This window comes from Salmo salar, chromosome 20, assembly GCF_965601325.2.
Source record: "Salmo salar chromosome 20, fSalSal1, whole genome shotgun sequence".
NCBI lineage: Eukaryota > Metazoa > Chordata > Actinopteri > Salmoniformes > Salmonidae > Salmo > Salmo salar.
Genome location: NC_138310.1, coordinates 12189898 through 12202756, shown reverse-complemented (window position 1 = coordinate 12202756; position 12859 = coordinate 12189898). Strand labels below are relative to the sequence as shown.

Sequence of the window (12859 nt, the reverse complement as noted above, 5' to 3'; positions counted from 1 at the left end):
TGGTTTTTCCTCTGACATGCACTGTCAACTGTGGGACCTTACACAGACAGGGGTGTGCCATTCCATATCATGTCCAATCAATTAAATTTAGCCCAGGTGGACTCCAATCAAGTTGTACAAACATCTCAAGGATGATAAATGGAAACTTGGATTTAACTGATATCAATTTCATGTCTCATAGCAAACGATCTGATTACTTATGTACAGTTGAAGTCGGAAGTTTACATACCCAAATACATTTAAACTCAGTTTTTCACAATTCCTGACAAGCCTCCCCCTTTTTCCTCCAAACATAACGATGGTCATTATGTCCAAACAGTTCTATATTTGTTTCATCAGACCAAAGGACATTTCTCCAGAAAGTACAGTTTTTGTCCCCATGTGCAGTTGCCAACCGGAGTCTGGCTTTTTTATGGCTGTTTTGGAGCAGTGGCTTCTTCCTTGCTGAGCGGCCTTTCAGGTTATGTCGATATAGGACTCGTTTTACTGTGGATATAGATACTTTTGTACCTGTTTCCTCCAGCATCTTCACAGGGTCCTTTGCTGTTGTTCTGGGATTGATTTGCACTTTTCGCACCAAAGCACGTTCATCTCTAGGAGACAGAACGCGTCTCTTTCCTGAGTGGTATGACGGCTGCGTCGTCCCATGGTGTTTATACTTGCATACTATTGTTTGTACAGATGAACGTGGTACCTTCAGGCATTTGGAAATTGCTCCCAAGGATGAACCAGACTTGTGGAGGTCTACAATTTTGTTTCTGAGGTCTTGGCTGATTTATTATGATTTTCCCATGATGTCAAGCAAAGAGGCACTGAGTTTGAAGGTAGGCCTTGAAATACATCCACAGGTACACCTTCAACTGACTCAAATGAGGTCAATTAGCCTATCAGAAGCTTCTAAAGCCATGACATAATGTTCTGGAATTTTCCAAGCTGTTTAAAGGCACAGTCAACTTAGTGTATGTAATCTTCTGACCCACTGGAATTGTGATACAGTGAATTATAAGTGAAATAATCTGTCTGTAAACAATTGTTGGAAAATTGTTGGAAAAAGTTACTTGTGTCATGCACAAAGTAAATGTCCTAACCAACTTGCCAAAACCATCATTTGTTAACAAGAAATTTGGGGAGTGGTTGAAAAATGAGTTTTAATGACTCCAATCTAAGTGTATGTAAACTTCCGACTTGAACTGTAAATAAGATATTCAGACCGTTATACCCAGATAGCACACAAACCTCTGCACACAATGTACGTATACAGGACACAGCAAGAAGATGCGATTTAGACACTGTTTGCTCATTTGCAAGACATCTTGCTTATTATGTATTTATAATTCCTTTTATAATTGCATTTCACTTTGGATTTGAAGAAGACACTTCAATCGAACGTCTTATTATGTCACTTACTCCTGGTATAGAAACCTTTTTCATGAATTCAAAGCTTGATTAAAACCACAGAGTTTTTGTACAGGCTATGTGGATCAGTTCTCACTGTGGGTTCCTAAGACCCTACAGGCACAGTAATAGGTGGCAGAATGGGACACTTTAACAAACTGGATCTTCAGCTCACTGGGGTGAGACGCAGACTCCCTCCAAATATAGAAATCTTGTCTCTGAGGATGAGGGGTATCACTGCTGCCAGAATTGGCATCAAAATTAATCCAAGTGAAGGCTTCACCCTCTTTCTTCTGGTACCAGTAGACTTTGTTACCTGAACACGAACCAGTAACTTTGCAGCTGAAGGTGACACTCTCTTTCTCTCTCTTAGTCTCTGATATCTGGTCCTGTTGCAGCCTCTGTCCTGAAGCAGCCACTGTAAAACAGAAATGGATCACTAAAAAATTCACAGTAGAGTTACTCCATTCAAATATATGGATACAGGTTTGATGAACAACTTACACAGAAAAAGAGAGAATATTATTATACCACAGTCCATGTTCAATGAATATGTGCTTTAGAATTGGGGAAATGAAAAGCTACTTGTTCTATATAACATTGAACATCAAACTGACTTAACAGATCTTTACTGAAGTATGGTTTGGATCATATAGTTGACTATGAAGATGAGAGGTGAAAAACCAGCTGGAGTGTGTCGTCTCAAACAGTTCCTCTGATAATGTCACTTCCTGTGGTGCAAAACACTTTCTTTTTCATAAATTCACAGCTTGATTATTTTGCAGCTCAAGAATCAAGGTAAAAGGTTATCCCTCCTTCTTCTGGTACCAGTAGACATACGTTGTACACTGATCATTGTCTTTGCAGCTGAAGGAGACAGCCTCTCCCTCTGTCATAATCCATTACATTTCCTGGCCCAATTTCTGCCCTGCCAATGACACTGCAATGACAATTTACAACAACAACACACTTAGACAAAAGTATAAAGCAATTACATGTGTCCACAATCTTTGCATCAATCATAGACTTAAATTCAGACAGAGACACTATTTTCTGCCAGTCATTTCCAGTTGCTCCATGACTAGGGTGCATTGTTGTCACGTCCTGACCAGTAAAGCAGTTATTTGTTATTGTAGTTTGGTCAGGACGTGGCAGGGGGGTGTTTGTTTTATGTGGTTCGGGGTTTGTTGATATATGTGTTTATGTAGTGGGGTGTTTGTTTAGAGTATTTCTGGTGTTTTTGGTTATGTTCTATGTTTTGTATTTCAATGCTCTATCTATGTTGTGTATTTCTTTGTGTTGGTCTGGTATGGCTCTCAATCAGGAACAGCTGTACATCGTTGTTGCTGATTGGGAGTCATACTTAGGTAGCCCTGTTTTCACCTGTCCCTTGACGGAAGTTGTTGTTGCACTGCTGTGTTGGCCTGCAATACTGTTCGTTTGTACGGTTTCTTGTTTTGTTTCGTTAAGTGTTCAAATAAAAGTTATAATGAGCGCTCAACCCGCTGCGCCTTGGTCCAGCATATACGATGACCGTTACAATTGTAGGGTTTTTGTACAGTACAGTACTTAAATAAAGTGAGCAAAGAATGACAACAGAGCCAAGATACATTTCTCTGAGGATTCTGAGATGTCCTCTATTGAACCTGAAGATAATTGTGTTTAGTTGGAGCAGAGATGATGTGACGTGAAACACTGTCACTAACTGTTCCTCCAATCTGATGTCACTTCCTGTGGTCGTTGTCAATGTTCCAATTATATTATCTCTCCTTCCTCCCAAAATGTGCACTTGTTCACTTCCCTTCACTGATTTGAAAGAAATATGGTGAAAAGGCCATTAGCCAATGCCTCCAAGTATTCAATGAAGGGAGAAAGTTGATGTTATGGACACACCCATTCACTGTCTAAATTCAACCACTATAGTCTTCGCACCAGATTTATCAATACTACTCAGCTAAGTGACACATTCTAGCTGTATCCTTGTCAAGGTCCTCCTAACTTTTGATGTAGACCTCTACGTACCAATTCCATATTGCTCTTTTAATACTGACATTTTTTTATTTTTTTTTATTTCACCTTTATTTAACCAGGTAGGCTAGTTGAGAACAAGTACTCATTTACAACTGCAACCTGGCCAAGATAAAGCAAAGCAGTGTGACACAGACAACAACACAGAGTTACACATGGAATAAACAATAAACAAGCCAATAACACAAACAAGTCAATGACACAGTAGAAAAAAAAGAAAAAGTCTATATACAGTGTGTGCAAAAGGCATGAGGAGGTAGGCAATAAATAGGGCATAGGAGCGAATAATTACAATTTAGCAGATTAACACTGGAGTGATAAATGAGCAGATGATGTGCATGTAGAGATACTGGTGTGCAAAAGAGCAGAAAAGTAAATTAAAAACAGTATGGGGATGAGGTAGGTAGATTGGGTGAGCTATTTACAGATGGACTATGTACAGCTGCAGTGATTGGTTAGCTGCTCAGATTGCTGATGTTTGAAGTTGGTGAGGGAAATAAACATTGCGCCCCTGTGTATTTTGCCACAAGATGGTGGTAAAACATAAGCCTATGAATCATGTTTCAGAAATCAAGTTGAATAGAAAAATGGTTCACATAACAGACCAATGGCTATCTATATATTCTATATCTTATGAATGGGGACCGTTGTTCTTTGGCTACATGATCTGCTATCACTGATGTTCTGTACCATTTAAGTAAGGACGTGGTGATCTGAGTAAAGAACAACACACCTATGGACAAAACGGACCAAAATGAGCAAATGTTTGCTACAGCTGCAATGTCAGAGTATGTGCATGCACCCTAATGAACTGGATAATTGATTAGCAATGCCTTTAGAGCTGTCTGACAATCTCTACTAAGCATAATATTCAAGACTAATCAGTAGCCTTTGTCAGCTTCGCAGCCTAGGCTATTTTTCTTTAAACAACTCCAGGATTTTGGAGTTGACTAGTCGAGGAATTGACTATTTTGGAGTTGACTATCCAGTTGAGTCTCCTCAGACGGGAGGACCATCCTACTCAGTGAATTTCGGAAAAATGTTAACCTGTTATGGCTAGGGGGCAGTATTTTCACGGCCGGATAAAAAACGTACCCGATTTAATCTGATTATTACTCCTGCCCAGAAACTAGAATATGCATATAATTATTAGCTTTGGATAGAAAACACTCCAAAGTTTCTAAAACTGTTTGAATGGTGTCTGTGAGTATAACAGAACTCATTTGGCAGGCCAGAACCTGAGAAGATTCTGTACAGGAAGTACCCTGTCTGACCATTTCTTGGCCTTCTTGATTATCTCTATCCAATACAGGGGATCTCTGCTGTTACGTGACACTTCCTACGGCTCCCATGGGCTCTCAGAAGGCGGCAAAAAGCTGAATCGTGGCTTTGCAGGCTCTGGCTGAAAAACAGTAGCGCGTTTGGATAGTGGCTGGTCAGAGTACTATGAGACTGAGGCTCGTGCACGAGTCGACTCCATGTTTTTATTCTTTCGTCTTTGAACGAAAACCACCACTCCCGGTCGGAATATTATCGCTTTTTTACGAGAAAAATGGCATAAAAATTGATTTTAAACAGCGTTTGACATGCTTCGAAGTACGGTAATGGAATATTTAGAAATATTTTGTCACGAAATGCGTCGTGCGCGTGACCCTTCGTCACCCTTGGATAGTGTCTTGAACGCACGAACAAAACGCCGCTATTTGGATATAACTATGGATTATTTTGAACCAAACCAACATTTGTTATTGAAGTAGAAGTCCTGGGAGTGCATTCTGACGAAGAACACCAAAGGTAATCAAACTTTTGTAATAGTAAATCGGAGTTTGGTCAGGGCTAAACTTGGTGGGTGTCAAAATAGCTAGCCGTGATGGCTGGGCTATCTACTCAGAATATTGCAAAATGTGCTTTCACCGAAAAGCTATTTTAAAATCGGACACCTCGATTGCACAAAGGAGTTCTGTATCTATAATTCTTAAAATAATTTATGTTTTTTTGTGAACGTTTATCGTGAGTAATTTAGTAAATTCACCGGAAGTGTTCGGTGGGAATGCTAGTTCTGAACGTCACATGCTAATGTAAAAAGCTGTTTTTTGATATAAATATGAACTTGATTGAACAAAACATGCATGTATTGTATAACATAATGTCCTAGGCGTGTCATCTGATGAAGATCATCAAAAGTTAGTGCTGCATTTAGCTGTGGTTTTGTTTTTTGTGACATTATATGCTAGCTTGAAAAATGGGTGTCTGATTATTTCTGGCTGGGTACTCTGCTGACATAATCTAATGTTTTGCTTTCGCTGTAAAGCCTTTTTGAAATCGGACAGTGTGGTTAGATAAAGGAGAGTCTTGTCTTTAAAATGGTGTAAAATAGTCATATGTTTGAAAAATTGAAGTTTTTGTATTTTTGAGGAATTTGTATTTCGCGCCACGCCCATCATTGGATATTGGAGCAGGTGTTCCGCTAGCGGAACGTCTAGATGTAAGAGGTTAATAGTAAAACATTAAAGTTATCCTGTTTAGATAAAACTATACTAAATATATTAATGTAACCATAAAACTCATTAAAACACACTGTTTTGCAATGAAGGTCTACAGTTGCTTCAACAGCACTCCCTGGGATAGCACCATGGTGTGGTCGGAGGGACAGCTGTTTTCTGTCCTCCTATGGGGTATATTGACTTCAGTACAAAACCTAGCAGGCTCATGGTTCTCACCCCCTTCCATAGACTTATATCGTAATTAATTATGATGACTTCCAACCTATGAGAGCTCTTGCAGCATGAGCTGAAATGTTGTCCACCCAAACAAAAGATCAAAGGATCAGATAACTAATCTAGTACTGAAAGCATTTCGCTACACCGACAATAACATCTGCATGTGTTAATCGCACTGTACTGGGTGATTGTAGTGGGTTTACTAACACGTTTGTTCTAGTAGCTATGTTGACTATGACGTTGGATGGTTGGTGGCCTGGTGGTTGGGAGTTTGGGCCGGTGGCCGAGAGGTTGATGGTTTGAGTACGTGATTTGACTTGGTGGGAGATCTGTCGATGTGCCCTTGGGCATACGCTTGATCCTGCTTGCTCCTGTGGGTCACTCTAGATGGGACTGTCTGCTAGATGACGGAATGTAATGAAAGCAGACTGCAGGTAGAATGTAATCTATCTGCAGACTACAATCACTGCAGGTAGATTGTTACATTTACTAACTAACTAATTTGACATTTACATCATTTAGCAGACGCTCTTATCCAGAGCGACTTACAAATTGGTGCATTCACCTTATGATACCCAGTGGAACAACCACTTTACAATAGTACATCTATCTATCTATATATATATATATTTTTTTTTTTTGGGGGGGGGGGGGTTAGAAGGATTACTATATCCTATCCCAGGTATTCCTTAAAGAGGTGGGGTTTCAGGTGTCTACGGAAGGTGGTGATTGACTCCGCTGTCCTGGCGCCGTGAGGGAGCTTGTTCCACCATTGGGGTGCCAGGGCAGCGAACAGTTTTAACTGGGCTGAGCAGGAACTGTGCTTCCGCAGAGGTAGGGGGGCCAGCAGGCCAGAGGTGGATGAACGCAGTGCCCTTGTTTGGGTGTAGGGCCTGATCAGAGCCTGAAGGTACGGAGGTGCCGTTCCCCCTCACAGCTCCGTAGGCAAGCACCATGGTCTTGTAGCAGATGTGAGCTTCAACTGGAAGCCAGTGGAGTGTGTGGAGGAGCGGGGTGATGTGAGAGAACTTGGGAAGGTTGAACACCAGACGGGCTGCGGCGTTCTGGATGAGTTGTAGGGGTTTAATGGCACAGGCAGGGAGCCCCGCTAACAGGGAGTTGCAGTAATCCAGACGGGAGATGACAAGTGCCTGGAATAGGACAAGGCACTTGTCTCTTGACACATTAATGATTGTCATGGGGGGTCTGAAAGGAGGTGGATCTGTAATAGGTTTAATGCTGAGGCAGCAGTTCAAGCCCATGTGATAACTGTAATTCCCAGGCCCTAATATTTTGTATTTGTTATATTGAAGCCTTTGATGATCTTCATCAGATGACACTCCTAGGACATTATGTTATACAATACATGCATGTTTTCTTCAATCAAGTTCATATTTATATCAAAAAACAGCTTTTTACATTGGCGTGTGATGTTCAGAAAATGTAGTCCCACCGAAAACTTCCGGTGAATTTACTAAATTACTCATCATAAACGTTGACAAAATACATAGCAATTATTTGAAGAATTATAGATACAGAACTCCTTTATGCAATCGCTATGTCAGATTTTAAAATAGCTTTTCGGCGAAAGCACATTTTGCAATATTCTGAGTACATTGCTCAGCCATCACGGCTAGCTATTTTGACACCCACCAACTTCGAGGCACACTAAACTCAGAATTAGTATTAGAAAAATTGTATTACCTTTGCTGATCTTCGTCAGAATGCACTCCCGTGACTTCTACTTCCACAAGAAATGTTGTTTTTGTTCCAAATAATCCATAGTTATGTCCAAATACCTCTATTTTGTTCGTGCGTTCAAGTCACTATCCAAAGGGTAACGCGCGAGCGCAATTCGAGACAAAAATTCAAAATGTTCCATTACCGTACTTAGAAGCATGTCAAACGCTGTTTAAAATCTATTTTTATAGTATTTTTCTCGTAAAATAGCGATAATATTCCAACCGGACAATAGTGAATTCATTCAAAGAGGAAAAGAAAAAACAGAGTGGTCTCGTGAACGCGCATATCCAATCTCTTTGTCACCAGGCAGACCACTGAGAAACTGAGCTACTATACTCTGCCCAGAGACAGGAGACGCCTCAATCCGCTTTCTGAAGGCTTTAGAGAGCCAATGGAAGCCTTAGAAAGTGCTACGTAACCCCACAGATACTGTAGTTTCGATAGAGAATCAAAAGAAGAACTACAAATTCTCACAGGCCACTTCCTGCTTGGAATTTTCTCAGGTTTTTGCCTGCCATATGAGTTCTGTTATACTCAGACACCATTCAAACAGTTTTAGAAACTTCACAGTGTTTTCTATCCAAATCTACTAATAATATGCAAATATTTGACTCTGGGCCCGAGAAGTAGGCCGTTTAATTTGAGTACGTTTTTCATCCGGCCGTGAAAATACTGCCCCCTATAGCGAAGAGGTTAATGCTGTATCAAGTTTAGGTTTTCTGGGCTGAGAAAGAGTGAGCATGGTTTACAGGTTTTACCATACTGCTGCATAGAACAATGCACTGGATGAGCCTCACTGTTGGTAACACGTGGGTAGTGCCGTTATTGTTCAGTTCAGTACTACAGCAATGACAGCATATGGCTAATCATATCAATGGAAGATATAATGTACAGGGAAGGTGAAATGAAATCTGTGTAGTCTTATACGTTTATTTACACCTATAAAACTGCATTCTAACACAAGTTGTAGGCGATTAAAGTCTATCATTTTTCATCAGTAAATGACAACAATGGACTGGATATGAAAAGCTGATTATTGCACACTGCCACCTGCAGCATCACAACCATGCTGTACTTTTTCCTATTTTGGTTTGTCACTGACACACTCAAAAGAAAATAACCCATCTAGATAGGATCTAATTGAGTAGAGAAAAATATCAGGCAGGGATTGGATGAAGGGGTTATTGTACCCAATTAGGCTATTTAGATGTTGATGTAGATTACAGGAGTGTCTGGTTTTACAGATGTATGATCTTAATTTGACCCCTTTAGTCGCAGGACGACTTAAATATCTGAATAAATATTTTGAATCGCCACCATGGGGCAGCTGGAAGCGGTCTTTTTATACAATGTAGTACTGTAAATATGTTGTAGGCTACGATATGTATGCTACGTGCAGGCTATAGTTCGTCTCATGTGAATTCATATATGGATTATAATAAATTGACGTATTTGTAGGGGTTAGGTGTATTTTTTGTAAGGGAAGTGAACAAGTGCACACTTTGGGAGGAAGGAGAGATAATATAATTGGAACATAGCCCTTGTCAAAAACCACAGGAAGTGACATCAGATTGGAGGAGCAGTTAGTGACAGTGTTTCACCTCACATCATCTCTGCTCCAACTAAACACAATTATCTTCAGGTTCAATAGAGGACACATCAGAATCATCATAAACATGTCTCTAGGCTCTGTTGTCACTCTTTGCTCACTTTATTTAAGTACAGTAAAAAAAAATCCTACAATGCACCCTAGTCGTAGAGAAGGGAAAATAAAATAAAAAAAATATGTGGACACCTGCCGATCGAACATCTCATTCCAAAATCATGGGCATTAATAAGGAGTTGGTCCCCCCTTTGCTGCTATAACAACCTCCATTCTTCATGGAAGGCTTTCCATTAGATGTTGGAACATTGCTGCGGGGACTTGCTTCCCTTCATCCACAAGAGCATTAGTGAGGTCGGGCACTGATGTTGGGCGATTAGGCTTGGCTCACAGTCGGCGTTACAATTCATCCCAAAGGTGTTTGATGGGGTTGAGGTCAGGGCTCTGTGCAGGCCAGTCAATTTCTTCCACACCACATCTCGACAAACCATTTCTGTATGGACCTCGCTTTTTTTGCATGGGTGCATCGTCATGATGAAACAGGAAAGGGCCTTCCCCAAACTGTTGCCACAAACTTGGAAGCACAGAATTGTCTATAATGTCATTGTATGCTGTAGTGTTAATATTTCCCTTCACTGGACCTAAGGGGCTTAGCCCAAACCATGAAAAACAGCCCAGACCATTATTCCTCCTCGACCAAACTTTCAGTTGGCACTATGCATTGGAGCAGGTAGCGTTCTCCTGGTATCCACCAAACCCAGATTAATCCATCGGACTGACAGATGGTGAATCGTGATTCATCATTCCAGAGAAAGCATTTCCATTGCTCCAGAGTCCAAAGGCTGCGAGCTGTACACCATTCCAGCCAACGCTTGGCATTGTACATGGTGATCTTTGGCTTGTGTATGGATGCTCTGCCAAAAAAAAAAAATTCATTACGCTCCCGACGAACAGTTATTGTGTTGACGTTGCTTCCAGAAGCATTTTGGATCTCTGTAGGGAATTTTGCAACCGAGGACAGATGTTTTTTAGTGCTATGCACTTCAGCACTCGGCGGTCCCATTCTGTGAGCTTGTGTGGCCTACCATGTTTCAACACAATAACGGCATTTACAGTTGACCGGGGCAGCTCTAGCAGGGCAGAAATGTGACGAACTGACTTGTTGGAAAGGTGGCATCCTATGAAAGTGCCACATTGAAAGTCACAGAGCTCTTCAGGCCGTTCTACTGCCAATGTTTGTCATTGGAGATTGCATGGCTGTGTGCTTGATTTTATACACTTATCAACTCAAATGTTAGGAAGATGTTCTTAATGTTTTGTACACTTAATGTTAATGTTTTATTGTATACTCAGTGAAAATGTATACTTTCGTATAGTATCACCACTTAGTGACACGTGTCATTCTCATATTCAGTTACACCACAGCTTTTCTTTAAGCTATTTCCTGTCTCTGTCTGTGCTTTTGATAATCAGAACAACGAAAAAATGCAGTGTAACTGGCTTTGAGGTCCAGAGTTTGAGGGATATAGAGGGATCTCAAAATGTTATAGCATAGAGAAAATGTAAGCTTGTGTTGAGTTGAGCTGGGCGTTATGGCCAAAATATCATATCACAATATGTTTAAAATGTTTTAAGGTTCATGTGTTGTAAATAATAGGAATGATTTATTTATATATGTAAATATAAAAGTTGTATGGCTCTATTTTCAAAATGTTCCTGTGATAATGTTGACATTAAAATATTTCCATAATAATGTATTTTAAGGACATTATTTCTGGTTTGATTAATTATGTGAGAATACAAGTTAATAATAGAATTTGTATTTTGCTTGCTTATAACATGCTTTCTTTTAGTACCAGTTTTAGCGGTCATCCTGGAAGGTGCAACCGTTTGAATATCAGTGACGGAACCCGAAGTTACCCAAGCTCTCACAGCAGCTGCCCCATCTAACTGTGGAGGAAGACTTTGCCTTACAACCAACGCATGTTCTGTATTCCTCCAGAGTTCCAAGTTCCTCAGCCTATTCACCGTCTACGCAGCTGCTTCATATCCCTTCGCCTCTTCACTCAAGCTTCCAAACTGTTGTATTTAAAGATAAGGAGAATGTTACATTTTTCCTTGACTTTGTGCCCACAGTTCAATTTTTTTTTTAAGCCATATTCTTTCAGATATAAACTAGACTCTGATGTGCTTATATTTGTAACTTGATGCTATGATTGGAAACCATGGCTCCTAAATCAGTTCAGAGTTGAAAACTGAGAGGTCAGCATATGCCATTTGTGACAATTTCATGTGTGCCCACAGAGCTGTTGAGCCGTTAAGGATGACACTTGAATATCAATAGATTGCTTAATATCAATAAAAAATATGTGCAGAGTATACAAATTCCTTTGGAATAGTATCAGGGGGGAAATAGAATAGGCTGCATAACCAATACAGCTGTGCCTACATTTGCAATTTATTATTACTGTATGTAACATGTTCAATCCATAATCTACATACTGTAAAAGGTCTGGGTGTAGCTGGTGCAGAGAAGTCAGGCGCAGGACAGCAGAAATGAGTAATAAAAGTAACTTTACTCAAAATTACCAAATACATGTAGTAATACCAAGCCCACACAAAAGGCCCGAAATACATAAAACAAACACACACAGAAACCATGGGGAAAACAGAGGGTTAAATAATGAACATGTAATTGGGAAATAAAACCAGGTGTGTAAAACAAAGACAAAACAAATGGAAAATTAAAAGTGGCGATGGCTAGAAGGCCAGTGACGTCAACCGCCGAACGCCTCCCGAACAAGGAGAGGGACCGACTTCGGTGGAAGTCATGACATATACATTCTATCCAAACGCATGCCTTTGGGAACTCAATGACACAATGTTTATTTTTCATGGCTGCACTCTCTTCATCATAGGAATGGAACAAATTGTGGGATCATACAGTACAACCATTACAACCACTGGACAGCGGTATACTGTTTGTTTGCTAAACTGACACTTTGGAATGAGTGCATTAGCATGGAATCTTTGCATTTAGCTTTGCAAAATGCATCAATATGCAAATTCAAAATGTCTTCCATGTTGGACGGGGCAGAATACTTTTTATAAGAACTGATTTTGGAGTTCACACTGGCATCTATCAGACACCTGGATGTCTCATACTCATCCTTCAACTACAGGTGAAGTCGGAAGTTTACATACACCTTAGCCAAATACATTTAAACTCAGTTTTTCACAATTCCTGACATTTAATCCCAGTAAAGATTCCCTGTCTTAGGTCAGTTAGGATCACCACTTTATTTTAAGAATGTGAAATGTCAGAATAAAAGTAAAGTGATTTATTTCAGCTTTTATTTCTTTAATAGCA

General features: G+C 40.1%; 1 gene segment (V, D, J or C); it reads right to left on the bottom strand.

Moving 5' to 3' along the window:
• Positions 1–1481: 1481 nt before the first annotated feature.
• Positions 1482–1936, bottom strand: LOC145862469 (T-cell receptor gamma chain V region DFL12-like). The segment is given in 2 exon segments: positions 1482–1813; positions 1927–1936. Coding segments are annotated over 2 exon segments (342 nt in total).
• Positions 1937–12859: the final 10923 nt, after the last annotated feature.